This window comes from Rattus norvegicus, chromosome 18, assembly GCF_036323735.1.
Source record: "Rattus norvegicus strain BN/NHsdMcwi chromosome 18, GRCr8, whole genome shotgun sequence".
In the NCBI taxonomy this organism is placed as follows: domain Eukaryota; kingdom Metazoa; phylum Chordata; class Mammalia; order Rodentia; family Muridae; genus Rattus; species Rattus norvegicus.
The window spans coordinates 73,576,046-73,600,049 of NC_086036.1; the positions used below are offsets into that span (position 1 = coordinate 73,576,046).

The 24,004-nt window shown below is 47.7% G+C and overlaps 1 protein-coding gene across 3 annotated transcripts in view; it reads left to right on the forward strand.

Moving 5' to 3' along the window:
* Positions 1 to 9,683: 9,683 nt before the first annotated feature.
* Pstpip2 (proline-serine-threonine phosphatase-interacting protein 2) overlaps positions 9,684 to 24,004 on the forward strand; it is an 86,140-nt gene continuing 71,819 nt past the window's right edge. Inside the window, exon 1 of one of the 3 annotated variants that reach the window (XM_039096774.2) lies at positions 9,684 to 10,310. In XM_039096774.2, the coding sequence (XP_038952702.1) occupies positions 10,278 to 10,310 (33 nt within the window). In that variant the 5' untranslated portion in view covers positions 9,684 to 10,277. The remainder of the gene's footprint in view (positions 10,311 to 24,004) is intronic. The other 2 variants (XR_005496027.2, NM_001271281.1) reach the window with 2 other exon arrangements.

Below are 24,004 nucleotides of genomic sequence, written 5' to 3' on the forward strand. Positions count from 1 at the left end.
GAGGATCAGATGTTCAAGGACGTTACTAACCATGTAGTAAATTTCAGGGTGGCCTGAGATAAATGAGACTGAGTCTAGCAGTCCATTGTGATCCCTTTTTTCCTGTTATGTGGTATTGGAAATTAACTTGGTCTCACAGCTGTGCAAGGCTTTACCATAGGCCTTGAGCTTTTGTTTTGAGACGGGGTTTTATAACCCAGGTTGACTGAAACTTAGTGTGTATGTAGTTGGTACTGTAGCTGCAGGTGACCTTGGCCTCTTGATCCTCCAGCCTCCTGCTTGGTAAATTATGGGTGTATACCACTGTCCCCCAGCCCCCTTGAGGCAGGGTCTCCTTGTACAAGCTAGCTTTGTAGCATTTGGCATGCCCAGGTTACTTATGTACTGGGGCCTTCTTAAGGAGGGCTTTGAATACCACTAAAGCTCTTAGTAATGAGCTGCCGAGAGGAAGGGAATATTTTGTTAGGTACTCCCTAAGAAAATAGACTATATGAGTGCTCTGTCTGCATGTCCACCTACATACCATAAGAGGGCATGAGGTCCCTTTATAGGTGGTCGTGAGCCACTTTGGTTGCTGGGAATTGAACTGAGCATCTCTGGAAGAGGTCTCAGTGTTCTTAACCACTGAGGGAGTCCCTCAGAAGCTGAACCAACCAAAGAACATAGCTTGGATAGCAAAGCAATCTCCAAATTGATCCATAAAAAGAGTTACATACTTGAACCATACAATGACATGATGTGCAATCCTATTTCAAGAGGGAGGAGCAGAGTCAGGATTGATTGGTTCACAGGAAGACCAAAACCCAGCAGGACTTCCTCCAAATAGCTCTTGTTTGGTATCCCAGGCTTCAATCTCAAAGGGCTTGCTTAGCTGGCTCTGCCCTGCCCTTCCGGCTTTACTCTTCAGCATACCACTTTCTTGGTCTCTTCTGCTTACTGTATGCAGTTTTTGGAAGATGCTTCAGGGTCCTGTACTCTCCCAACATCTGTGAGTCCATTGCAGTCCAGCTTCAGGGAGACTGAAGGGACACCTAACCCTGTCACACATTGCCCCAGCAGCTCTCAAACCATTGAGGAATCACAGCCCCTGAGCCTCTCTCTTGTCTGCCAAGCTACTACTGTGTTGATGACTCAGCTGCCAGCTCGGGACGGAGCCTTGGACCACGTTTACAGAAGCACTTGTGTGCTTTCTGGAAGCAAGGGCTTTGTTTGTGGCCTTGCTTTGAAGGCATCTTTTTCATCTTTCCAGGGCAGATCAGGAGATTATCTAATCTCTTCTGTCCCAGAGTACACATTCAGTTTGTCTTTATGCTTTGTCATTGTACATTTAAAAGCAGTAGCAACCACGTCACAGACTCAGTGTGGTGCTGTCTTGAATTTCTGCAATTAAATTAGTACCCTACTTTAGCCTCGGGCCCACTCTTAAGGCAAGTGCAGAATGCAGCGGGATTCTTGCTAAAGCCTTCAGCCCCGGAAGCTTCATGAGCTGGCTTCTGGTAGAACAGCCCAGTAAGCTCTGCTTAGAGCATTCAACCGCTCTTCTAGTGAGCTACATTCCTAAACAAAACATTTCTCAGAAGCCCAATTCTGTATTTATTTTCTGTTGCTGTAATAAAATACCACGGCTAGAAGCAGCTTAAAGATTAAAACAAGTTCTAGTTGCCTAGAACAAATGAAACTCAAGACGGATGATCAAAATGTGAATGCTTCACTCCTCTAAAAGGGGAACAAGAATACCCTTGGCAGGGAAGAGAGAGGCAAAGATTAAAACAGAGACTGAAGGAACACCCATTCAGAGCCTGCCCCACATGTGGCCCATACATATACAGCCACCCAATTAGACAAGATGGATGAAGCAAAGAAGTGCAGACCGACAGGAGCCGGATGTAGATCGCTCCTGAGAGACACAGCCAGAATACAGCAAATACAGAGGCGAATGCCAGCAGCAAACCACTGAATTGAGAACAGGACCCCCGTTGAAGGAATCAGAGAAAGAACTGGAAGAGCTTGAAGGGGCTCGAGACCCCATATGAACAACAATGCCAAGCAACCAGAGCTTCCAGGGACTAAGCCACTACCTAAAGACTATACATGGACTGACCCTGGACTCTGACCTCATAGGTAGCAATGAATATCCTAGTAAGAGCACCAGTGGAAGGGGAAGCCCTGGGTCCTGCTAAGACTGAACCCCCAGTGAACTAGACTGTTGGGGGGAGGGCGGCAATGGGGGGAGGGTTGGGAGGGGAACACCCATAAGGAAGGGGAGGGGGGAGGGGGATGTTTGCCTGGAAACCAAAGAATTATTATTAAGTATTAAATAAATTAAAAAAAGAAAGAAAGAAAAGGGGAACAAGAATACCAAAAAAAAAAAAAAAAAAAAAAAAAGAGTGGAACATCTGGGTCGTATGGAACACCATTTTAAAAAAAAAAAAAAAAAAAAAAAAACAAGTTCTAGTTCATGGTTCCAGAGACAGAATCTGTAATGGTGGGGAAGCATGGCAGCAGAACCAGGAAGCAGGGTGAACAGGAAGCAGAGCAAGACTTAAATCCTTGAAGCCTGGTCCAGTGATGAGCTTCATCTAGGAGGGCTCCACCTCCTAAAAGTTGTATCATATCCCCAAACAGTGTCACCAACTCAAAGTGTTACTCCAAATGTCTCCCCTGGGGGACAGTTTCCATTCAAGTCCACCTAGGGACACAGAGCTGACAGCCGTGTTCCCATGAGTATCAGACTGACAGAGGGAAGAGAGAAGCACTACACTGGGAATGCAAGAACAGTTCTTGATGTCCAGTTGTCTGGCATGGGTAGGATTGTGTACAGAGTTAAGGGCCAGTGAGATGGCTCAGTAGACTAATGGGCTCGCTTGCTGTGCAAGGCTTGTTAGGGCTCTTGTAAAAGTGAATCAGCTCCACAAAGTCATCCTCTGACCGCCACATGCAAGTTGCACGTGACAACCTTCCACATACAGACATCATGTATGCACACTAAAAAGTTTAGAGGCCAGTAAGGTGACCCAATAGGTGGGCACTTTACTTGCCATACAAAGGTTGGTGGCATGAGTTTGATCCTTAGAACCCACGTAAGGGTGGAAGAAGAGAAATGCTTTACAAAGTTGTCTTTTGTCTGCCACACATTCTGTGGCACCCACTGTGCACACGTGGATACAAAAATTAAAATGTTTGAGATGGGGTAGAGCATTGTGGAATGCTATCTTCTGGACATGACAGCGACGGTATTCTTGAACCCAAGCAGCTGGGATTACCCACAAAGTTTGGGCCCATCAATATCCTATAGTGGAGAGAATCCAGATTCACAAGGTTCCGCCTCTCCCTGGTGATTTAGAGACAGTTCACAGTCGGTGCTTCTTGTATTTGCATCCTGGTGCTGTGATAAACACCCTAACCAAAAGCAAGTTGGGGAGGACTGTAAGTTGGCTCACAGGCATAGTCTGTCACCGAGGGAAGTCAGGGTAGGAACTTGAACAGCATCAGGGCCATGGAGGAAACGCTTATTGGCTCTCGCTTGATTCACTGAGCTACATTTTGGGTGCTGTAGGGAGCAGAGTAAGACCTGAATGAATGAAGTCCTAAGTGGATGTGTACTGCTGACATGGGTGCAGCCGTGTCAAGGACCCAGGACCTCAGCCCTATGGGAGTGGCAAACACTGAGGCTTATTCCTCCGGGGTCCAAGTGCAAGTGATTGAACAATGTGTACAAAACCTTGTAACTGCAGCTTCCTTCTCTCTGATGTTTGTATATGGAACCACTCTCCTAAAGAGCTCCTACGAGATACAACCTCTTCCCTGTGCTGTATATGATACCTCGAGATTCTGAGTAGTAGGTGCAGCTCCGTCAGAGCACACAGCCCACCTGACCCCAGTTTTTCTGTATGTGGGTCTGTCCTTCATTCCCTCCATGCCCCTAGTCAGGGTTCTGGGACCTGAGCTGTGTGGGATGCCATTTTACACAACTCGGGACCACCTGCCAAGCATGGCACCATCTACAATGAGATCGACTCTCTCAAGTCAATCATTGATCACGAAAATGTCCCTCAAGAAAATGTCCCACCAATGTGTCCACAGGGCAATCAGATAGAAGAAAATTTCTCAACTGAGGTTCCTTCTTCCCAGATGTCAAACATTAACCAGCACACTTTTATAAGCAACCCTAATGAAACTCACTTGTACACACACACACACACACACACACACACAGGAGGATGTCTGGTTGGGAAGAAGGAGATCAAAAAGAGAGAGACTACAGAGGTTAGTTGGGGTGTGATCAAAATACATTATTTCTGTATGTGGAAATGTCATACAATGGAACAATTATTGTGTATACTAATATATGCTGATAATGGCTGGGGGAGACAGCTTAGTGTCTTGCAGAGGGCCAGGCTTGGTTTCTAACACCCACATCCTTACCTCCAGGTCCAGGGGCTCTGAGGCACTCTTCTGGCCTTGCGCTGCACACACATAGTGCACACATGTAGGCAAAACACCCATCAAAAGGAAATCTTTGGGGCTGGGGATTTAGCTCAGTGGTAGAGCGCTTACCTAGGAAGCACAAGGCCCTGGGTTCGGTCCCCAGCTCCGAAAAAAAGAACCAAAAAAAAAAAAAAGGAAATCTTTAAAAGTTAAAATATGGCAATAAAATTGTTTATTTGAGACAAGGTCTCTCTACATAGCCCAGGCTGTCTGCAACTCATTATGTAGACCGTGCTGGACTTGAACTCACAGAGATCTTCTCTCTGCCTCCCTAGTGCTGGGATTAAAGACATGTGTCACTATGTTCCCCAATACAAAATTTTAGTATATGTGCTGCCGAAGCGAGCACCCAATACAAAATTTTAAAATGAAAAGTCAAGGGGCCTTTAAGAGTACACTGCTCTTGCAGAGTACTGGAGTTCAGTTCCAGCGGTGTCCAAAGAGGCCAGAAGAGGGCAGCATGTGGGTAACTGGGCTAATTCCTCAACGAAAATCCTCAAGTGCCTTGTTTTGCTGAGTAGGTTGAAGGGAGCAGTCTAGAGGTGTTAATACGTGCAGGGATGACCCTAGACGGCTGGGAGAAGATATACCGAATTGACCTGCAGGCTGGGAGCCTCTATTTGGTCTCAGAGTGGCTGCTGGATCAGGGTATGTACTAGGTAGGAACTCCTGGCACTTGCTGGTGACATGTCTCAAAATAGGGCCTGAGATTAAGTTATATAAATAATGTGGCTTCCCTGTGAATTTCCGTCTCTCTCCTCTATTCCTCTTAGCTCACTGGCTCTGAGGAAAGCAGATTTCAGCACCGGAAGAAGCTTTGAGCACAGAGCTACAGGAGGTTAAATGAATCTCAAGAAAAATAGCCAGCCACAAATTAGCCAACAAGCATGGAAACAATCAGAAAAGTAAAATTTCCAGCCACATTTGAGCCTGGTGTACACAGTTGCCCGCAGTCTGAGGAGACAGACTCCAAACCACACAGCTCTTAAATTCCTACTCAGAGAAACTGCACAGCAGTGTTTATTGTTTTAAACCACTAAGTTTATTTATTTATTGTTTTCTTTGTGAGGCCAAGTATTCCCGTGTAGTCCAGGCTGGCCTTGAACTTTCAGCAGTTCTCCTACCTCTGCTGGATTACAGACGTGCCGTGCTTTTTAAAAATCAGAGTCCCCGATTTTGCAGCAATAGGCAAAATGAGAGGGGTTGGCAGGTGGGGGAAGGGCTGATTCGGTTCTGAAGTCGTCCAACGCTTGGAACTAGAAGTCAGACTACACTGCCCCAGGGGGGAACGTTTGACCAGAAAAAGGTTACAGAGGACACGGAGAGCTGAGGTTTCATAAACATGCTAAGTGGGCTCCAAAATTCTGATGAACTGAAACTCAATTCAGTCAAATCAACGAATACTGATAATGTGCTAGGCAGATCCAGGCCATGAAATGAGGGGTAAGGTGTGCGTAGAACAGACGACAAATTGATTCGAAAAATAGGATTTTTTTTCCCTTTTCACGAAGGGTAAAGAGCATCAACAATGTACAAGAGAGAGAGAGCAGCAGATGTGCAAAACTTCATCAACTGCTTGAGAAGTCGAGATTAAAGCTCGGATGATTGAAACCACCCGGGGAAGAACCCTCAAGTCCACAGGGATGATGAATGAATGATAGTAACCAGTGTTTGTGAAAGGGCTGAGGCAGAGGCTCCCGGCACACCACAGAGTACAGACTTCGAAGACCTTTCTGGAAAACAACGGGATGCAACACTTTGAGAACCTTAGTAACATTTGTTTCTTTGACCTGCAATTCCTTTATTAGTAATTCTTACAAAAACCTTACATAAGAGATGTTCATCACAGTAAATATTTCCTAAATAAAGAGATGCCGTGTATTCATGTGACTGGAAATCGTACAAGAATTTCAGTATTACCGAAGAGTTTTGAAAAGAAGACTTTGAGAGTTGGGGATTTAGCTCAGTGGTAGAGCGCTTGCCTAGCAAGCGCAAGGCCCTGGGTTCGGTCCCCAGCTCCGAAAAAAAAAAAAGAAAAAAGAAAAGAAGACTTTGGTTCTCAGTGAACTTGGAAGGTGGAAATTCAAGGCTGCAAAATGGCACACGATGAACAGCAGGTCTGTCTTCCTTCTGTGACATTTGACGCCTCCTCTCCCGCCTCAGAGAGGGAGCACCACTCAAAATGTAGCTTTATTCTTTGATCTCCCTGCAGAAAGGGTAACGTGTTTTGCATCTTCCTTGTCTCCCGTTTAGAAGTATATTTGATGACTTCTCATTTTTTCCCCTTTGTGCGCAGGATTTCTTTGTGTGGATATACCACAATATATTGAACTAATTCCCTACAGATAGATACATTTTAATATTTCCCCCAAATAGCTACTCTACTACTACAAGCAACCGTATACGTCTTCCACTTTGTGTATTTGAGAATGTGCTCAGAGTCCATGGTCATGTGACACGTGACTGCAGTGGAAAGGCAGGCACACTTAGTATGTGAGTGACACGGCCCCATACCCCTTTAAAGGGAGTTTTAGTTCTCACTGTTTAGTTGCAGGAAGCAACTTCATATGGTATCAATTTTTGGAGGGGGTTAGGGAAAAAGTGTACTTCAGAACTTCAGAAGTCTTTGTGAAAGAGTGTTACCTTAAAAAAGAAAAAAAAACTTGAAACTTTGTATACAGTATGCACTTAGCCACAGAATGTCAATTATTGAAAGAGATTGTGTCAAAAACAGTCATAGTAGTTATAATAATGGTACAGTCCCTGTTTCATTATGGCATAATTTCTGTGGTAGTATTTAGCTTCGTTGGCAAAAATATGCCAAGTTTCTCACAGACCCATATATATATACAGCACGCATCTAACTTGCCTTTTAAACACAGTACTTGCTTGGGTGATGCGTTTCAAAACACTTGAGTGTGGCCTGGAGAGAGGGCTTAGTGCCCAAGAGGGATTATTGCTTGTTCTTCCAGAAGAACAGAATTTTGCCCAGCATCTATGTGGTGTGACTCACATCTACCTGTAACTTTAGCCCCCCGGGGGGGGGGTCCTAGATCCTTGTCTGGTCTCCATGAGTATCCTCCACACATATACATAGTTACAAATAAAAATCAGTATTTTTTAAGATTCACAAAGCCTACGGGCTAGCCAGTGGGTAAAGTGGGTTTTTTGTTTTTTGGTTTTTTTTTTTTTGTTTTGTTTTGGTTTTTTGTTTTGACAAATATGAAGACATGAGTTGGATCACCAGTTGTCCTCTGTCCGCCACACATGAAGTGGCATACACAAGTCCTCACCGTCACCAAACACACATGGTAGAGAGATAAGGAAAGAGACAAACAGATGTAATAAACAACAGTAACTTTTGTTGAACATGTTTGAAGAACATTTTCTGTCAGCCTGAACAACTGCGTTCAATTTTCAATTGTACCACCAGGGGGTGGAAGAGAGCTAAAATTCAGAGACCTTAGAGGCCTGTGTCAGAAAACCTAGCACAATATAGCATGAGGGCCCTGTTGAGACTGATTTAAAAGTAATATACACATTACAGTTATAACATACAAACACAGTTAAAATATAAGCCAGTCACAGTGGTGCACTCTTTTAATCCTAGCACTTGAGGTCAGAGGCAGGCAGATCTCTGTGGGTTTGAGGTCAGTTTGGTCTACATAGTGAGATTCTGTCTTGTAAAAAAAAAAAAAAACCAGAAAAAAATATAGATAATGAGAATTGTATGTAAGATATTTGTCACAGGCTTCCTGATGGCTATGGTGGCACATGCCCTTAATTCCAGCAAGTTTGGAGGCTGAGGCAGGAGAGGGACTAATTCAAGACTTGTTTGGGCTACAGAGTGAGTTCAAGGTTATTTTCGGTAACTTAGTAAGATCCTGTCTCAAATACAAGCGAGCAACAAGAACCTTCCACAAACAGCACTGGGACAGGGGACCTGGAGGAGGGGAGGGGAGGGGAGGGGAAAGGAGGGGGAGGGGAGGGGACAGGAGAGGAGAGGGAGAAAGTTAAAAATCGTGTCCTCAGTGCTCTGGCTTCCTGAAGCCCTCAGTGTCGTGTGTAGTCCACCCACACCTGCAGAAAGGCCGCTCTCCCCCCCTCCTGGTGCACATTTGGCCTCTGCTGCTTCCTGCAGTTATAGCTGGGCTTCCCTGCCTTGGGTCTAACCTCACTGTTTTTTTTATTATTTGATTTAGTTTTTTACGTGTATGGGTGTTTTGCAGGCATGCATATCTGTGTGCCACCTGCATGCCTTTATTAGCAAAAACATACTAAGTGGACGTTAGATTCCTTGGGTCTGGAGTTAGAGGGTTGCTGTTAGCTGTCACGTGGCTGCTGGGAATTGAACCCAAGTCCTCTGGAAAATGAGCCGGTGCCTCTAACCTCAGTAAAGAACCGGGTTGATGGGTTGGGGATTTAGCTCAGTGGTAGAGTGCTTGCCTAGGAAGCACAAGGCCCTGGGTTCGGTCCCCAGCTCCGAAAAAAAGAACCAGAAAAAAAAAAAAAAAAAAAAAAGAACCGGGTTGATGGATACATGTCCTTGGAGAGTAACAGGTCTGGAGGCTCTCGCTCACCTCTGTCGTGACAGGTGACCTTGCTGGTAGGACTTGGGGGAAGAGTGAATGAGCAGAACCTTCGTGAGCTTCCTCTAGTCATTCACGATTGTCGAGTGCTGTGTCCGGGTCTAACTAGAGCCTGCTGCAGAAGCGAATGCTGCTTTGCCATGACGGGAACCGGGCTCGGTGTCAGTCTGGGCTACTTAGTCTTCATTCTCTTCCCTATGAGCACTTCTTATTCAGAAAGAAAGACATTGGTCCTGTTGGGAAGGACAGACTTCTAGCTTTGGTCTCTCCATCCCCTAAGTAAGTGTGAATCGGGGCAATCTTTCAGCTCTCGAGTTTCGGGCTGGGCACTGGGCACACAGAACAGAGTACCTTGTCTATTACCAAGCAAGGAGGAGTCAGACCTGTCCTGGAGTACTATTTGGTTTGTCTGTGTATGAGGAAAGATCTCCCACTGTAGCCCCAGGCTGGGCTTGAACACCTAGTGTCAGCTTCTTCTGTACTGGGATTACCCGTGTGAGCCTCGGTTTTCCTCCATCGGTTCTATCTTAGAAGAGTTAGAGCCTAGGGGGAGCAGAAAGCAACCTGGCTTTTACAGCAGGGTGGGACTGGTGGTGAAGAGACCTTAACTGAGTTCAGGACAAGATATGTAGAGCTAACAGGAAACATCGGTAACGCAATATAATCGGCAGTTTAGACCCGCAGTCCCCTCCGGGGCGGTGCGTGCGCACCATTCCTTGTAGCATCAGCACCGTAGGCGACGTTTTAAGCGTCTCTTAAGGTTTCTATTGATCCACAGTCTGAATTTCTAGGTCGAGAGGTCCTGGTGGGAAGAGCCCAGAGTGGGCTGGGGAGAATGACCGGTTCTGTTCAGAGGTCCCGCAGGCTGGGGCCCCGGACTGGCCGCCGCAACCCGCAGAGCTACTGGGCCGGCCCCGCCCTAGGGCCAGGGCGGGTGACCCTCTGCAGGTGCGCGGCGCGGGCGGGGCGCGGGGCGGGCGCAATCGGGCGTGGTTTAGGACCCGGGGCGGCTTCCCGGAGCGACAGTGGAACTCCGAAGTTGCGCCGGACCTTGGCCCTGACAGTCGGAGCTCTCCTCTCGATCCGGCCGTCCTCCCTCCGTCCTCCCGCTGTCCTCCGTCCGCCGTCCTCAGCCGCCCGCCGTCCTCAGCCGCCCTCCGTCCTCCGCGCCCAGCCCTCCGCTCCCAACCCGGCGCCGGCATGACGGGTTCGCTGTTCAAGGGGAACTTCTGGGTAAGTCAGAGTGGCGCACGGCGGCCCGGAGCGCACGCGGGAGCGAGTCCCCGGGCTGTGCCTCTATCCTAAGAGTCCGCTCCCGGGATCGCGCGGCTCCAGGGGCGCGCGCTCCCGGGAACACCTGGGCCCTGACGTCACCCCTCGTTCTCACGCTTGAAAACTGAAGCCCAAAAGGAGGAGAGTTCAGGCTCTCGGGTGCCCCAAGCCCTGGGAGAAGCGGGATGGGGCGTGTGAGCAGTCACTCTGGGGTTCTCGGCCCGAGCTTTGCCCTGCCTGGCAACCCCGCTTTCTGAGTTCCCTCCCAGCCCACAGAGAGCCCCAGGAAGGTTAGCGCGCGCGCGTGTGACCTGAGAGCTGATTCTGTCGTAGCGGTGCAGGTCCTAGGTAGCAGGTCTTCTCTCACCTTCCACTTAGACATCTTTTTCGCATTCCCTTTACCCTGTAGCTACACTACAAGGGTCCTTTTCCTCCTGAACTCGGAGGAAACACCACTCTCCCTTTAAGACAGGGCAAGGAGCTGTCCACTTGAGAGCTGACACACAACTACCGAGCGGCTCAGTCTTTTTTTAGGACCCTGACTGTTCTCGGTTAACTTCGGAGCTGCCTACCACACCACTCATCTGCCGTGACCCCAGCGGCAGCTAGAGCCTATCACCTCCCATTCGCTTGAGGTTTTGAGATCCTTCTGGGGGCACTGACCATAAGGCGAAGGGCCAGGGTAGCATTACAGCAAGGGTTAGTAACCTTAAACTTGGTCCTCTCAGGAGGCCTGGGAAATCTTCACAACTTTTTACGCTGTGGGAAAAAAAGGACAGACCTTTATGCAGATCATAGTAGAGTGGGCTTTTTGGCTAATGACGGAGGTACAGAGGCTTAAGAGGATAGTATGTTCGCACCATCCGGGGTGTGGCAGCAGCACATCTGGTTCTGGATCAGGCTCAATCAAGTGTCAAGGAAAAGACTGATGGCTCCCTTCGGCTCTGGAGTTCAGTTAAGAGCCCAAGACCCTTCTTCACCGGTCCCAGCACCCAGCAACAAGAGCCAGGCGTTCTTTCTTTCCCCTCCAACTCTTCTCAAAAATAAAAAAAGAAAAAGAGAAAAAGAAAAAAAGAAAAAAGAAAAAAAAACAGCCGGAAGTGTCGTGACTCACACCTGAAATCTCAGTGCTGGGGAGGCTGAACCATCATCATTTTAAGCCACTGGCAACCCCAGCTATCCCACCTACACTCTGGCAGGACTGGTGACAAGGAGGGGCAGAGTGAAGTCTGAGTTGAGGCCTATGGTGAAGGTCTTAGGAGCCCTGCTGTTGGTGGCAAGTTTCTGGTCCACTTTCAAAAGTTACCTGAGATCCCAGAAACTGTGCACACGTGTCTTGTTCCACACTTCCAGCAGTCATTCGATTCAGATAACGAAAAAGACTGCATTGTTTATTGTGTAGTTTATTAGGTTCTTTAAATGCTTTCCCCACATCACTCCACAGTGCCTCCCAGTTTCCCTCGGAGGGAACTGACTCACCATGGTATTTGACTGATGAGGAAACTGTCAGGGAGTTAAGCAACATTCTCAAAGCCCTGGAGCTGACCAATAGTGGCCCAGAGCTCTGCATGAACTAAATGCTCACCCAAGTGTCTTCAAAAGGGTGGCATGGAGAGAGCACACCATAGAGAAAATGTCTGTATTGCTCTTTCCCAGTGCCTGCGGTGGGTGTGGGACATGTTGGGCCGTCCTGTGGCTGTTGCTGGAGTCTCCTTTTTGCTTCGGCTGGGCCAGGAGCTCTTGGAGGGTAGATGCAATTTTCCCACCAGCTGGGTTCTTAGCACCAGCTACAGTACTGGGATTGTGGATCCCTAGGGCCAGGTGGATAAGACTGGGGCAGGAGATAAATCACAGGACGTGGGAGAAAGAGACAGAGGGAGCTGTTGGAGAAGAAAGGTTGCTCACTTTAAATAGCCATGCTTTTAGGGAATAGGGGAAAGTCTTTTGACTGAGTTGAGGCTTGTGACAGTGGCAGTGACAGTAACAGTGACAGTGACGGATAAGAACATTTTGACTGGATGAAGCAAAAGCGAAAAAAAAAAACAAACAAAAAACAAAAACAAAACTTTGAAAGCATAAGCAGGCACTGGGTTCCTGGGTTTGATAAACTCGGATGAAATACTTTCTGTATGCGAAGAGCTCTAGTAGGTCTGGCTTTTGCTGGGGTTAAGCCTGTTGCAAGCGTCTCTGGAACATGGACATCTCTTGAGGAAGGGGAATAGAGGGGGAAGTTTTGACCTGAGTTGCTTGACCTCAAGAATAGAGAAGAGGGCTGGCTGTGGCAGCTCATGTCTATAATCCCGACAGAGTCTGAGGCAGGAGGATTAAGAGTTGAAGCCAGGTTGGGTTATATAGTTGAACTTTGTCTCAAAAAATGTAAACAAAGAATATAGAGGGGTCTGGAGTCTGGGGATGGGGAATGGGGATGGAGGATGGGGATGGGGGATGGGGATGGGGGGATGGGGAATGGTTAGCCAAGAAAGCTGGACCAGGGGAGCCTGCTCCAGGGTGGAGACCATGGAGTGGAAAGGGAGGCAGATATAGAAACCACAGAGATAAGAGACAGTCACAGGCCAGGGAAGTCAAGTGAGGGTCACCAGCAGAAGGAAGGAGAGGGCCCCGAGCTGGCTTCAGAAGGGGAACTGGAGAACAAGGGGGGTTGTCCTAAATAGGAAGTCAGCAGGAGGAACTGCCCGTGGAGACAGGAGGAGGAGGGAGAAGTGGCAGTGAACAATGTTTAGTCAGGTGTCACACCTGCAGAGACCTGTTAAGTACAAAGCTCCCCTCTGCCCCAGGCCTCGCCCGAGCTCCAGGCTAGGTGGATGGGTATGAGAACTTCCTTCCAGAGGAACATTTTCCAGGGGAAAGTAAAGGGAGCCAACGATCAGGGTTCGGAAGTGGTCTAATAGCTTCACCATTGCAAACACATCAGTGAGTAAAGTAATGTCAGCCTGGGGCAGCAGCTACCAGAGATGGCTCTGGTCCTTTGGAGAGAGTGTCCTGGGGAGACTGAATGGGACAGGGTGAACTACAAGAGTGGTCATCTGGGGGTTGGGGATTTAGCTCAGTGGTAGAGTGCTTGCCTAGCAAGCACAAGGCCCTGGGTTCAGTCCCCAGCTCCGAAAAAAAAAAGAAAAAAAAAAAAAAGAGTGGTCATCTGCTGTCAGTGGGGCCTCTGAGGTGACCGTGCCCTCACTGTCTTGGCGACTTTGTCCAGGCTGCTTAAGGCCCTCAAACTTCTGTGTGTCTATGGATAACAGTAGAGACAACGTTGCTCTCTCCCATAAGATTTAAATATGGAGCTGAGCACAGTGACTGGCACCTCGTACTTGTCAGCCATCGTTACTGTCGGCACAGGTGACAAAGGAAGTTAGGGACAGTTACTCAGGAGGAAGGATAAGGAGGTTAAGTGTAAGAGGAAGCCCTGGGAGGGGGTAGGGAGGTGGCTTGGTGGTGAAAGCACCTGCCGTGAAGCCCAAGGATCTGAACTCAATACCCTGGATCTGCGTGAAGGGAGCATAGAACCAACTCCCACAGGCGACCTCTGACCTCTACATATGTGCTGTGGCATGCTGGCCCCATCCCTAAGGGGGGAAAATAGTTAAAGAAAAGAAGCACTTGCTGGGAGTGGTGGCACATACCTTTAATCCCAGCACTCAGCAGGCAGATCTCTGAGTTCCAGGCCAGCCAGGGCTACACAGAGAGACCCTGTCTTGAAAAATTGGGGGCGGGGTGGGGGGGAGGATGCAGCAACAGCAGCAGCAGCAGTACTGGATGAATGCCTCCATTTAGGAAGGAGGAAGGGAGCAGAGAAGGAGGTAGGGTCAGAAGGAGATAACCAGGCAAGAGCCATCGCAGGTTTCAGAGAGGAACACTCTGGGGTCGAGAGGCCTGAGATCAAATGAAGAACCGGTTCTGGAAACGTAGCCAACACACTCTGGAACGAATCTTATTTAAATGTAGTATGACGAACCCTGTGAGCTATACAGATAGTGCAGGGGGTGCAGGCGCTTGACATTAACCCTCGGGATGGAGTTTGAGCTCTGAATCCCAGGCTGGGAGGGGAGAACCAAGTCTTTAAAGTTGACCTCTGTTTTTCACATGTGTGCTGCGGCTGCGGCATGCCTGCATTCCGCCCCAATAAAATAAGTGTAAAAGGCAAAATAACTAAGTAGACAAGAGAACCTTTCAGTGGATCTGCTTTTCAAGGAACTAGTATTTCAAATTATATATATATATTTTAATTTTTTATTCTATGTATATGAGCACACAGTCACTGCCTTCAGTCACACCAGATGAGGGCATCAGATCCCATTACAGATGGTTGTGAGCCACCATGTGGTGGCTGGGAATTGAACTCAGGACCTCTGGAAGAGCAGTCAGTGCTCTTAACCGCTGAGCCATCTCTCCAGCCCCTCAAAAACTAATTTTAAGATTTATTTTATGTATATGTATATGGGCATCCTCCATACACGCATGTATAAGCACCATGTGCATGCAGTTCCCCGGGGAGGTGTGGGGAGGGTGTTGGACCCTCTGGAACTGGGATTACGGATCAGATCATTGTGAGTGCTGGGAACTGAGCCTGGGTCTTCAAGAGTAGTGGTTGCTCTGAAAAGCTGAGCCAGATCTCTCGCCCCATAAGCAAAATAGTTTAAAAAATAGGAAGTCACCCATGGTGGTTCATGCCTTGAATCTCAGCTCTTAGGAGGCTGAGGCAAGGGAGCTACTTTGAATTTCAGGTCGTGTATAGGCTATATTATTAATTCTGACACATTTCGAGCTACAGAACAAGATCCAAGGAACACAGCAAGGCTGCAGGGGATCAGCCCTGATGAAGTTTGCCATGCTATCTGTGCACACTCTCCCACATTTGTGCCTGCTCATGGCCAGTTGGTTAGGCAGTGCCGTGTGATTTATCTTGGTTAATCTTGTTGGTTCTCACCAGAATGAGACAGTAATCAGGGATGTGGTTTCCGGAGCTCTTGGGGAGTAGCTGAGCCTCAGTGAGGGAAAAGTCTTCAGCATACTTGAGAGATGGTGCTCTTCAGCTGTGGGTATACGCGGACAGAAGTGTCTGTCGGCTGTGGGCACGCACAGGCGACTGTAGAACCAGTTCCAGGAGAGGCAGGTGGAAGCGAAGCCCTTCCAGCCCAGGGGATTTCCAGGACCTCATTTGATCATGAGGTCCAGCCTGTGCTGAAACAATTTTCCTGGGCCCAAGGCTCTGGGTCCTGAATAGCTTCCCCAGTCACTGTAAGCACCCTACAGTCGCCCCTCACTCTACCTGGAGATTGTCCAGAGGAAGTTTTGGGAACTCCCCAGTTAGCTCATTACCCCGCTGTTAGCCCATAGCTGTGCTTCTGCTCTAAACCATTGGCCCTAGCGTGGGCCATGCAGTGTCTGATTTCTCAGTCTTGTGTGTGTACAGCCTTTCTCCTTCCTTCCTTCCTTCCTTCCTTCCTTCCTTCCTTCCTCCCTCCCTCCCTCCCTCCCTCCCTCCCTTCCTTCCTTCCTTCCTACTTTTAATACGGAGGGGGAAAAAGCTATACCACCCACTGCCGACTCCATGTGGTATTTTACACAACATCTAGGATATTTCTCCAATTCGTTGTTATTTTTGAGCAAGAGTCTCAAATTACAACCCTGCCTTGGCTTTCCTGAGTTCTAGAATTACCAGAGCGTGCCTCGGCACCACCAGCCCTAACTTAAAAAAAAAAAATTTTTTTTTAAAGTTTTTATGTTTTGCCTGTGCTAACATTTCAGCCGACCTGTGCAGATCTTGGCTGCCAGACCTGGGATCTGAGGACCGGAAGGAATGGGGCAGACTTCAGTCTGATGCTGTAGACAACCATACTTGAGTTTCAGTGTGCCTTTATGTACAGGAGCGTAACAAAGCGAGGAATGATCCAAGGGAGGTTGTTTGAGTTCTGGAATACATGATCAGAAAGACATGTAAATAAAAGCCAGTAAGCACATACTAAATGTGAACAGAGCAGCCCTTTCCCGGAACGTTCTCAGGACAGATCAGTTTAAAACACCATTACTTGGATGGACCGGCGAGCCTATCTGGGAAAGCGTGAAAGTGAGGCAGAGGCCACGCCCACACCCTGGGCGCACCTGACCATGTTTGGACGGCCTGCAGGTCATGCATGTAGATGTACTGTGTGCATGCCTGGTACCCTCAGAGGTCAGAAGAGGGTGCGGAAAGGGTGGAGTTGTAGTTTCAGATGGCTGTGAGTGCCGTGTGGGTGCTGCTGGGGCGGCAAGTGGTCTTAACCACTGAGCTGCCTCTCTAGTTCCCAGTTCCGAGTTGTGAATATTCTCTCTTGGATCTGGCACTTAGAGAGACTGGGAGAGCTTGTCCGTTTTGTTGTTTGCTTAAGGCAAAGGCCAGGAGAGTCATTGGCAAGCTACTGCTCTTGGGTTCATCTTCTTCCACAGCAAGTAGAAAAAGAACCTTTGAAAATGCGTGTCAAGTTAGAGAAAAGACTGAAGGAGCTAAGGGGTTTGCAACCCCATAGGAAGAACAACAATATCAACCAACCAGACCACACCGGGGCTCCCAGGGACTAAACCACAATCCAATGAGTACACATGGAGGGACCCATGGCTCCAGCTGCATAAGTAGCAGAGAACGGCCTTGTCTAACATCAGTGGGAGGAGAAGCCCTTGTCCTATGAAGGCTTGATGCCCCAGTGTAGGGGAATGCCAGGGCGTTGTGGTTGGAGTGGGAGCACCCTCATAGAGGCAAGGGTGGGGGGATGGGATAAGGGGTTTCTGGAGGGGAAACCGGGAAATGTGATAACATTTGAAATGTAAATACATAAAATATCCAAGAAAAGTAAAATTAAAAAATGCTTGTTAGATGGTATGGCACCCATCTTTTAGGAGAAAAAAAAAGCAAGCCAAACCAAAACAAAAAATAAAACTTAAGAAATCCACAAGACAAATCTGATACATGATGGAAAGGCAGAGAGGGTTTTGCCTGATAAAAGTGAATACTGAAAAGGAGAAAGCACAGTAAGAAAGCATAGGTTTTGAAAAGTCTGAATCCTTCCTTTAAAAATAGAAACTGCTTTTCTCATACATACATACATACATACATACATACATACATACATACATACATACCGACTCTAAGCCCCTAGTCTTTCCTCACCATACGCAAACTCCTAGCTCTTTCTTTTGGTAGTTACTCCCTTCCCACCTTCCTTCAGCCTCCCCTCCTCCTTCTCCCTCCCTCCCTGTCCTCCCTGGGGCGGGGAGGGGAATCTTGCTGTGTTGTCCAGGTTGGTCTTAAGCTCTTGGAGTTAAGAGACAGAGAGAAACTCCTTCCTCAGCCCCCTGAGTAGCTGGGTCTATAGATGTGCACTGCTGCTCCCAGACTGTAATTTTCTGACGATTTTAATTTAACTCATTTCCGTTTCATATGTATGGGTGTTTTGCTCATGTGTGTATGTATACCTCTGTGTGTGTGTGTGTGTGTGTGTGTGTGTGTGTGTGTGTGTGTGTACCGTGAGTGCAGTGCCTGAGGAGGCCAGAAGAGCACGTCAGATCTTCAGGAGTTACAGAGGTTGTGGGCTGCAGTATGAGAACAGAAAGAGCTCTGTTTCTCCTGAAGAGCAGGGAGCACTCTTAGCCACTGAGCCGTCTCTCCAACCTCTGCTTACACTTTCTTGATGGAACTACTTAGAGCATTATCTGTTGATTATCTAAATTTATAATACTTTCTTTACATAGATTCTTTATCGGTTTATACCATTTCTTGTCATGTGTATATTTCCTGCACTCAGGAGGCAGAGGAAGGCAGCTGGATCTCCGTGAGCTTGAGGCCAGTCTGATAGTAAGTTCCAGACCAGCCAGGACTATATTGTCTTTGAAAGAGAAAAGGAGAGTGAGGGAGGAGGAGGGAGAGGGAGAGAGAGAAGAAGGAGGCAAGGAGGGAGGGAGAGAGAGGAGAGGCAGGGGGAGAGAAGGAGGGAGAGGGAGAGGGAGGGGGAGAGAAGGAGGGAGAGGGAATGAATCACCCACCACCATTGCCGGTGTTCTCTGGCGGTAAGAGGGCTGTTTACTCAGAGCTACGTGTCCACTTTGATCTTGATTTTTCTTGATTGGACACTGTCATTGTCATTCTTTACCTATTCCCGTTTGTCTGGAGCCCAGCTCATCCATTCCCTGTTAAAGTGCTCCATCATATGAAGGACTTTAAGAATTCCTAGGGGTTGGGGATTTACCCCAACCAGCGGTAGAGCGCTTGCCTAGCAAGCACAAGGCCCTGGGTTCGGTTCTCAGCTCCGGGGCGGGGGGGGAGGGAGGGGGGAGAATTCCTTTCTAAGCCAGGTGTAGTACATACATCCACAATCCCAACACTTGGGAAATTGAGCCCCCAGGCTCTGGAATTCCAGGCCAGCTTGGGCTACACGGTGAGACTGTGTTCCAAAAGAAACATACAAAAACCTTTCTCCTCACATCTTTCTGTAGAGATCTCCCGTCCCCAGGAGTCCTCGGTCCCTTTTTCCATCTAGGCTTGCTCTTCAGCTGCCAACCCAGGATTCCATTCCTTTCCAGAACCCAAAGTCACCCAGAGAGCTCCGAAAACATCATTCAGTCATGTTGTTCTTTGTGGCAATCTTTCCAGTGGCCTCTCACCACAAACACTGCTTCTCAGAACATGTCACCTGCCGTCGTCCACACCACAGCTTCCGGGTCACTTGTCAGATGAGGAACTCTTTCCACTGGCCCTGTCACCTGTCCTCACGGGAGCCCTGTGAGTTCCCCTCAGTAAGGAACATTCATGCAATTACAGCCATTGTGTATATACTGTTCAGTATTTTGATTAAAATATCATAACTTTATTTCATATTCTGCTGTCTATTTCTCCTAATAAGGAGCAGTGGGATACATCCCCCAGCCCCTAATAACTATCTGACACACAGGAGATTCCATTGTTGTCTTGTTTGATAGCAGTGTCACTTTCAGAGCTTTCTAACAAATAACACTAAGACCCACAAGGCATTTCAGGGTTGTGTTTGATGTCTAACTCTGGAAACACCTGAAGGTCATATAGAATCATTTTTCTCTCTCTCACCCCGGTGATAACTTTCATACCCATTTCCACCTGAGCCTCTAACTCCCTGCTACACGCTCGCTGTGTCCTCTTGACGTGGCAATAGGATGCTATCATTTACAAACGCGTGAGCTGATTTCATAGCTACCCTGGGGTACATGGAGCCCTGGGCCACAGGTCAGCTAAGCTTGCTTGAGTCCACTCCATTAAGAAACTGGACACCAGCCAGAGACATCTCATTTACTCTCTGTATTACTAGGATTAGGCTTCTCTGAGAAACAGTGACCTTCGCACATGCAGTAGTGGTTAGATAAGGATCATGCTGACTCTCGCATCCCTACGTCCTAATTGGCTAAGCATGGGCCCGTATTCCTATGTGGTTATGGCTGTAGCGCCCAGCCCAGAGCTGGCTCTGTTTGCTGACCAGTGAATATACCACAGGTGAAGGTGCCATAGCAACTGTCTCTTCTCTCTCCCTGCTGGACTGAGGTCTCTTGTATTTGAACATCACAGGAGTCTTCCTTTAGACATGGCTTCCCTTCTTGGGTTCTTAATTACTTATGATGAGCTAGTGGAAAATTCCAGAAGTAGGCCATCCACAGTTTAAGTTGACCACCATCCCGAGTAAGGCTGGAGTCTCAGGCCTTCTCTTTCTGTTCAGCCCCACAGATGAATCATCCCTTGGTACAGGGTATCTTCTGGGGGCTCTGCTCTATCCATTAGGATAGTTTTAGAGCACGTGATTGTAACATTGGTAATGCCAACACAGAAAAGAGAAGTCCAATTTCCTTTGATTGAAAGTAAAAGCAAAATAAGGCATTTATAGGAAGACCACTTACACATAAAATGTATATTTAAATTAAATTTAACTGTGTGTGTGTATGGGTGTGTGTGTGTGTGTGTGTGAGAGAGAGAGAGAGAGAGAGAGAGAGAGAGAGACTCACCCATGAGTGCACATATACTCAGAGGCCAGAGGCATCTGATTCCCCCTGGAGCTGGTTCTATAAACAGTTGTGAGCTTCCCAACATGGGTGCCAGGGACCAAATGCGGGCCTTCTATAAGAGCAGTATGGACTTGGATTCACTGAGCCATATCTTAAGGCTCTCATACAGCTTTTATCACAGTATAGATTGCTATGCTTGTTGTATTTTTGTTTTTGTTTTTGTTTTTTATTTTGGAGATAGGAAAAATAAAATATTTGGTAAGTTAGAAAAAAATTCGAAATCTTTTTACGTGCACCCCAAGAAGTCAGTGGCGAAGTGACGCGCGCACCTTGAGAGCTCATGTGACGGCCCTAATGAAGGAAAGCAGCTACTCGGACGCCTTTGACTGAGGACTGGTTCTCCTCTACAGGGAAGGCCGTCATCTTCCTCGCCTGTGCATCTTCAGGAGAGACACGTGGAGGAATAAAGGAGGAAGGAGGGGGCGGGGAGGGAGGGCTGCCTCCACCGCCAGATCAACTGAATCGGCCCCGGAGATCAGTGGCTTGATAGATGGCGTAGCCATTCTGTTTCAAATCTGTCACGTGCAGCATGTTATTTAGTAATCTACCATTCCAGGAAGCTCCGTGGAAAGCACAGTCTTTGGAACTGGGGGAAACGGCAGGGACAGGACTAGGGTAAGCGGAACCGGGTTCGGTATAAAGTTTAAGGAGGTGCAAAAAAGCATTATAGATAATCCTAGTTTTGTAAATAATAAAAAATAAATATAATTCTTTAACATTATAGAAAGTAGCTAATGATGAGCAGATGTCAAAAATCAAGTAAGGGCAGCGACAATGTCTGACTGTCACTCGTCTCCACCAATCAGGATCATTCATGTGAGAGACTGTCACTCGTCTCCACCAATCAGAGCCATTCGACCGTGGAGGTGGTGCAGGGCTGCTCCGAAGCGGGGAGTCAGGTCATGAGGGATGTGGCTTGAGGATGCTGGGCTGTACCTTGGTGCAGAGGCTCCTTTCTTCTCCCTACCCACTTCCTTATCCTGATTTAAAAGTGATCTCCCTAGTTCCTCAAAAGAGAATGGGAGTGAATTGTATGAACATGGAAAGAATGTCTGACCTCACTCATAAAATTCAAATTTAAAAATTCAAATTGAAACAGAAGTAGTGTGGTGGCTTCTACCCGCAATCCTTGCGTTCCAGAGGCGGAGGAAGGAGGATCTCTGTGATTTCAGAGCCAACCCCGGCTACACACCGTTGAGTCCAGGTCATCTTCAGTTAGAGTTGAGAGCCTGCCTCAGAAAAACCCGAATTCGAGGAAGATGGCTCAGCAAAGACGGCACTTTCTGCCACGCCCGATGACTTGAGTTTAGTCTGTAGGACCCATGTGGTGGAAGGAGAGGCCTGACTCCTGAAAGCTGCCTTCTGTATTCAGGCTGGGACGCCGTGCACCACCGTCCATGAATAAGTGTGATTAAGAAAACAACAAGGAAAGTCAAGGTACAGCCAAATCCTTTTCAAAAGACCCCCAGCGGTTTACCCCGACTGGGGATTGGTAGGTGAAAATGTCAATTCTACTGTGGATGGATTTTTCCTTACCAAATTCAGGAAATTAGGAAAACACATCACTGCCAGTGCCCCCTGAACAAGAAGATATTGGTGGTGGTGGGGACAGGCCCTCGGTGGGGGTGTTCTTTGGGCCAATTTGGGAAAGGATTTGGCTGTATGGATTAGAAAAACTCCACGCAGGCAAGTGTGTACACTGCGATACTATTTATCTCAACAAAAAGCTTGAGATAGTCTGCAGGGAACAGTCACATGCAACTGGGTTGGTGGCCCTTGCCGGTAACTCCAGTTGAGGCATGGGTTGACCACAGCCAGGCTTTGTCATGAAGGAAGAAGGGGTTGGGGATTTAGCTCAGTGGTACAGCACTTGCCCAGCAAGCGCAAAGCCCTGGGTTTGGTCTTTAGCTCCTGGGGATGGGAGGGTGTTTGGGAGGGTGGGAGTGGGGTAGAAAGAAATACCAATGTGTGACAAGGTGCCCGGTGGATGGCAGAGGATCAGGAATTGTGCCCACGTGTGTCAGTCATCATAGAAAGAACGAGAATACCATAAAGAGCCACTGGCATGGGCCCAGCCCAGAGGAAGCTTGTTCCCAAGGATTTCTTATTCAAAACCATCTTGCTTAATGTCCAAATTGTGTTTCCACTTCCTTCTTAACCTGACCCCTGCACACCCCATGCTTTACATGATAAGTTCCAAATTCCAAATTTTCTAAGCAAAATAATCGACTAGATCCCTGCTTTCTTTCTTTTGTTTTTTCTTTTTTTTAAACCTAGAACATTCCTTCTCAAGGTTTCTAGAATATCCTCCGCTCTGCGTGCCTTGTGCCCCAACCCTGGCCATGCTGGCTTCTTTGTCTTTTGAGTCTATAGCTCAGACCAGCCTCCATCTCCCCGTGTAGCCCAGGATAGCTTGAATTCCTGCAGTCAGGTGCCACTCTGTGGGTTGGATCTCTGCACTCAGGTCATTGATTGCCCACGGTTCTGGAGTGCTGAGGGGCCTCAGGCTTTGGCTCTGTATGGCTCTGCCATTGCTGATCCACCCTGGGCTGGCAGTACAACTTCTCCGAGTCCGTGTTTGTGCCACAGTATTCAAATGATTCCAATCAAGATTGGGTCAAAATTCCGCCTTTGTCGAGTTTCTGTTGAGAGCACCTCTTTTGTGCTCCACGTGATTCCAGATTGCAGGGGCTTGTAACCTAGTGTGTGAGACCCCTAGTAGCAAAATTAATATACCATGTGATGAAGACGTTTGGTGACTGCAGTGAGGGAAATACAGAGGGTCTATGGATTTCCTATCGCTGCTTTAACAATTTAGCAGAGACTTACTGGCTTAACACAACACAGACTTCCTCAGTCTCCTTCCCACAACTCTTCTCCCTTGTCCCCTCTCCTCTTCCTCTTTCCTTCTATGCTTGGGGACAAGGGGCTCAAAACCAGAGACTTATAAATGCTAAGGTGTACCGTATCTGATGTGTATTTCCGCCCCTCTTACAGTCCACACAGCTCCCGGGTTTAAAATCGACACGTTTCAAGGCTGTGCTGCTGGGAGAACCCAGAGCTTAGTCAGGACTTTTGTTGTGTTCTAGATCAGCAGTTCTCAGACCTGTGGGTCGTGACCCCCATAGGGGTTACATATCAGATACCCTGCGTGTTAGGCATTTGTATTACAATTCATAACCGTAGGAAAATGACAGTTATGAAGTAGCAACAAAATAATTTTATGGTTGGGGGGGCGGTCACCACAACATGAGGAACTGTATTAAGGGGTCACAGCATTAGGGCGGTTAAGAACCGCTGCTGTAGGCTGCTTGCAGGACTTGGCTCATGGTCACTTTCACTTTCGTGTTAAAAATAATTAATTAATTTGTGTGCATGGGTGTATGGTGTATGAGTGTGTGCAGGTGCATGCACTGGTGTGTGATGGTGTGGAGGTGTTGAGAGTGGTGTCTTCTGTCACTCAGCTATGTCTGTCTCTATACCATCTATATATAATCTCTATATATATCATCGTGTGTGTGTGTGTGTGTGTGTGTGTGTGTGTGTGTGCATATTTATTTGAAACAGGGTCTCTTACTAGT